This window comes from Cibotium barometz, chromosome 44 (assembly GCF_041138505.1).
Source record: "Cibotium barometz isolate CiBa-2024 chromosome 44, ASM4113850v1, whole genome shotgun sequence".
NCBI lineage: Eukaryota > Viridiplantae > Streptophyta > Polypodiopsida > Cyatheales > Cibotiaceae > Cibotium > Cibotium barometz.
Window position 1 is genome coordinate 7850152 of NC_141089.1, and position 5398 is coordinate 7855549.

Below are 5398 nucleotides of genomic sequence, written 5' to 3' on the forward strand. Positions count from 1 at the left end.
AATGGGTGGTGGGGCATGTGTGGTGAAGAGGCTTCTTCTCTAACCAGAGCAGCAAGGGCACAAAACTGCACTACAAGAGGCTGAGACCCTGTACTGTAGAAAAGAACGACCTGTTTTTCTGCCATTGTATCCGTACAGCTCCGTACACCTTGCTGCAGCATCTGTACCTGTACTAGCTGTCCGTGCTACATCTATTATCTATAGTTGCTGATTCTGACCATACAGAACTCGACGCTCATACCTGCTATTGCTGCATCCGTACCTGCTGTACTACTGTCTGTGTCACAGCCGTACATCTTCTGTACCTGCTGCAGCAGCTCATTCAGAGCCCATACCTGCTGTCTATAGCACCTGTGTGAGCTGGCTGGCTTTCTGTACTTGCTGCTGCTGTTTGTACAGTGCCTTTACCAGTTGTACCTGGCACCCAATCTACTGACCCTGCTGGCCGATGGTTGAAACTTGAACCTGCAAACAGGCAGTGCTGAAAGTTGAAGCCTTCAGAGGGCATCAAAGTCCTTCAAACCTTCTAGAGAAGGCCTTGGGTTGCAATAGAAGGCCACACAAGGCTGCTACTTTCAAAATTTCTCTAAATTTTAAAGATAAACATATATATTTTGAAGGTCAACCTAGTTTGTGGCCTTGCCTTCAAATTGAAGGTTAGGGTAGGCCTTCAATTTTCAGCCCTGCAAACAGATATTTCCCCAAAGCCCTTAGTGCTCACATGTGTGGCTGACCAGTTGAGGAAGGAAGGTGATTAGTCCTTACAGTCCCCTTTCTCAACTGGGCCTGTTATTCCTCAAAAAACCTTGATTTTGGGAATGGTATTTGGGCAAACTGTGGTCTACAATCACCCCAATCTTGTACAATTTCAATACTCCTTTTGGTAACAAAAATACCTTAGGAGGGGGGGTCGGTCCATCTTCCATCCCTAGTGTGGTCACTGGTGATCATAGTCTTAGTAATTTGTGTGCTCTCAATTATGATCAACTGTCTGATTCAATCTTGTTAATTGTTAAGTGCTCCAAGATTTCCCCATTACAGATACTCAGCAAGAGCATATACTTTCAGATAAATATCATACACTCAGATGAACCTAGAAACACGTGCAAAATCTTGAAAAATGCGCACGCATCTTATTACACAAACAAATTGCAGTTGCATAGTGCTAGTAGAAAAGTGACAATTGAAGTCCCCACCACAAAATAACACTTATCATCATGACAGCATTGAAACAGGAAAAACGAAAACAGTAGCTGAGAAAACTGAAACAAATGCAGACCTAAAGTAATTAAACAATTTTTTTTCAAAAATGTATTTCAAGGTCATTATGCCTTTCTTGTACCAAATGGGGAGTAGTGTTCATGCAGTCCATTAAGAATCTTGCAATAATCTCTCAAGAAGATATTCTGAGCACCAAAAGAAATCGAAAACACTATCAGCCTGTGATGAGCCTGCAAGCGCAAAAGGAACCCTAAGACTAGGAAAAAGACTGTTTCCACCCTGTGACTGCTGAGCATGTCAACAGATCAAGGGAAATCCGCAAGATTAAGCAAAAGCACAGGAATATTATGAACTGATCGGGTAGAATAATCCAGGAAAACCCCAGAAATGAGTATAAATCCACGAGGTATGAAAGCCGATTAGGGCAAAACCACAGAATCGAAAGGGAAATGGCAAGTGCAATCTCGCCAAAATGGAGGCAGATTAGGGTTTATTTAATGATGCATACCTGAAGATGGGCCAATGGCGCGACAGGATCAGTGGCCGTGGCCTTTGCCGTGCTTGGCCTGCTCTTCGAGATGAGCGAGGTGCCGGCGCTCGTGCGGGAGGGCGATGAGGTACGAGAAGATCCCGACGCCCAGCAGGACGTGGTGCAGGGGCTTAATGCTGCCCGTGTCGATGTGCTTACGCTTGTATTCCGCCATGAAATTGTCGAAGGCACCCTTGGCCTTCTCGCGGCTCAGCAATGGCTTGATGTGCGCCGGCACATCCTTAACCTTCATGCCCCGAAGACTGTTAAGGTACTGCATCGCCATAGCTGTAACGCTTGTGTAACACAACAATGCAACCGCGTCAAGCGTGCGTTGAGTAAGAAAAAGAAATGCATTTTAGGCTTCCACTTCGTGGTGGATCTACTTCTCTTGATCACTTTTGGGGCTTGCCTAAGATACAGTAGAGCAAGGAGTCAAATAAACCACCCGCGCATTGCTGCAAGGTTCTGGAAAAGAACTATTCCCTCTCTACAACCATCTCTCTCTCACACACACATACACACACGCACATGCACATGACCCTCTCCCTCTCTCTGTCACACACACATACACACGCACGCACATGCACATGACCCTCTCCCTCTCTCTGTCACGTACACACACTCTCAAATGTTGAAACTCTCTCTCTCTCTCTCACATGCACACACATATACACACCTGCTCATATACTTATACATGTATTTAAAAATATAAATACAAACATGGACATAATTTAATTAATTTTGATTAAATTTTAATGTGCGAAGATGGGTGATAAGTTGTGGTCACTTTTAAATATATAGATAGATATATCATACACACATCTAAACACACACACACACACACACACACATATATATATACATACATACATATGTATGTATGTATATATAAATGTAAATAAAAACACACACACACACACATGTATACACACACAAACATATATGTTTTCTATTTAATTTATATTTTATTAAAAGATACTTTTTATTCTCTTTCTCTCTCTTTTCACCCTCCCTCATTACATCTCTCTCTCTCTCTCCCTCTCTCCAGGTCTGCCCCATCTCACTCTCTCTCTCTCAAGCACATTCTACACATAGATGCAGATGTACGCACATGCATGCATATACTCTCTCTCTCTCTCTCTCTCTCTCTCTCTCTCACACACACACACACACACACATGTACACACCGCATATACACTAATCTAAATGCACACTCTCTCCTCCCACACAAACTATCTCCTACGTAGAAATTATCTGTCGTCTCTCTCTCTCTCTCTCTCTCTCACACACACACACACACACACATGTACACACCGCACATACACTAATGAAAACACACACTATCTCCTCCCACACAAACTATCTCCTATATGGAAATTCTCAGCCTCTCTCTCTCTCTCTCTCTCTCTCTCTCTCTCACACACACACACACACACACACACTTAAATAGATTTACACATATATATAATTTTAATTAATTAAATTTTAGATTAAATTTTAATGGTAGGGATGAGTGGTGAGGTGTGCTCACTCTCAAATAAATGCATCTTACATGTAATCTCTCTCTCTCTCTCTCTCTCACACACACACACACACATGCACATGCACATGTACATATATACATGCTTACATACCTATAGATACACATACATACATAATATATATAAGTGTGTGTATCTATAGGTATGTAAGCATGTATACAAAGATTTCATTGAAAGATGTGAGATGAGATCTTCTTAGATTCAAATTCAAAATTGCATTGGAAGATGTGAGATTTGGCTCCTCCTCACGCTTACAAGAGGAGTGGTTATTTTGAAATAGCCCCACCTCCTTTGCCCACGTGGAGGGAGGTGGGGTTGTGGTTAATCCTATATAGATTGTACCAGCTCATTGCTGCGGAACCAAGGTTCCACAAAAGAACTATTCCCTCTCTACAACCATCTCTCTCTCTCTCTCTCTCTCTCTCTCTCTCTTTCACACACACATGCACATGGCCCTCTCCCTCTCTCTGTCACGTACACACACTCTCAAATGTTGAAACTCTCTCTCTCTCTCTCACACACATGCACACATATACACACCTATTCTCTCTCTCTCTCTCTCTATCTATCTCTCTCTCTCTCTCTCTCACACACACACACACTCTCTCTCTTCTTACACTCTCCCACACATAGAATTGCTCTCTCTCTCTCTCTCTCTCTCTCTCTCTCTCTCTCTCACACACACACACACACATACACACGCACATGCATGCATGTGCACGTATGCACACATGCAAACTCTCTCTCTCTCTCTCTCTCATGCACACATACACATATAAATATATAGTATATACAATATTATGTTTTAGATACATATACCTATACATAGACACATATACTTATACATTTATACATGTATTTAAAATATATAAATACAAACATCAACATAATTTAATTAATTTTGATTAAATTTTAATGTGCAGAGATGGGTGATAAGCTATGGTCACTTTTAAATATATAGATAGATATATCATACACACATCGAAACACACACACACACACACACATACACACATATATATACTAGTATTGGACCCGTGCGTTGCTGCTGCGGGTAGGTAGAGTTCCATAAAAAATAGGCTCAGTTTCTCCAATTTAGGTCATGTTTTAAGTAAACACAATACATTATTTCAAGTGACTTCATATATACATATCTCAAAATAACATCCTCGTAGATTTATAGCGAAAACAAAAATATCATAGTAATGTAGCATACGAAGATGCAAAAAAGGATCAATATTACATATTCTCAAAATGCATGCATGTATACACATGTGAGTGTATTTATGTGCTTGTGTACATGTATACACATGTGTGTATGTGCAAGCTTGAGTATGCGTGCAAGTGTGCATATCTTTATATGTTGCATGTGTGTCCATGTGTGCGAGTGTGTGTATGTGTGTTTGTATGCGTGTGTGCACATATCATGTGCTTGTGTCTGTGTGTTATGTGTGTGTGTGTATGCATGAACATACATGTGTGCGTCGATATACATATAAATCTATTTATATATACATGCTTACATACTTATAGATACACATACATACATAATATATATACGTGTGTGTGTATGTATATTCTCTCTCTTACACATGCACATAATATATATGTTTGTGTGTGTATGTGCAAGCTTGAGTATGTGTGCAAGTGTGCATATCTCTATATGTTGCACGTGTGTCCATGCGTGCAAGTGTGTGTATGTGTGTTTGTATGCGTGTGTACGTATCGTGTGCTGGTGTCTGTGTGTTGTGTGTGTGTGTGTGCATGAACATACATGTGTGTGCGTCGACATATATATAAATCTATTTATATATACATGCTTACATACCTATAGATACACATACATACATAATATATATAAGTGTGTGTATCTATAGGTATGTAAGCATGTATACAAAGATTTCATTGAAAGATGTGAGATGAGATCTTCTTAGATTCAAATTCAAAATTGCATTGGAAGATGTGATTTGGCTCCTCCTCACGCTTGCAGGAGGAGTGCTTATTTTGAATTAGCCCCACCTCCTTTGCCCACGTGGAGGGAGGTGGGATTGTCCTTAATCCTGTATAGATATGTATATATATACATACGTATATATATATATAT

General features: G+C 40.5%; 1 protein-coding gene across 1 annotated transcript; it reads right to left on the reverse strand.

The window, feature by feature from the left end:
- Nucleotides 1-1194: 1194 nt before the first annotated feature.
- LOC147612913 (uncharacterized) lies at nucleotides 1195-2138 on the reverse strand. The gene is made up of 2 exons (XM_086782183.1): nucleotides 1730-2138; nucleotides 1195-1451 (listed from the first exon to the last, which is right to left on the reverse strand). The coding sequence occupies exon 1, from the start codon at nucleotides 2034-2036 to the stop codon at nucleotides 1758-1760; it is 279 nt and encodes a 92-aa protein (XP_086638309.1). The 5' UTR covers nucleotides 2037-2138; the 3' UTR covers nucleotides 1195-1451; nucleotides 1730-1757.
- Nucleotides 2139-5398: the final 3260 nt, after the last annotated feature.

Coding starts and splice junctions, on each gene's coding strand:
- LOC147612913 (XM_086782183.1), bottom strand. CDS start 2,036: ATGGCGATGCAGTACCTTAACAGTCTTCGGGGCATGAAGGTTAAGGAT.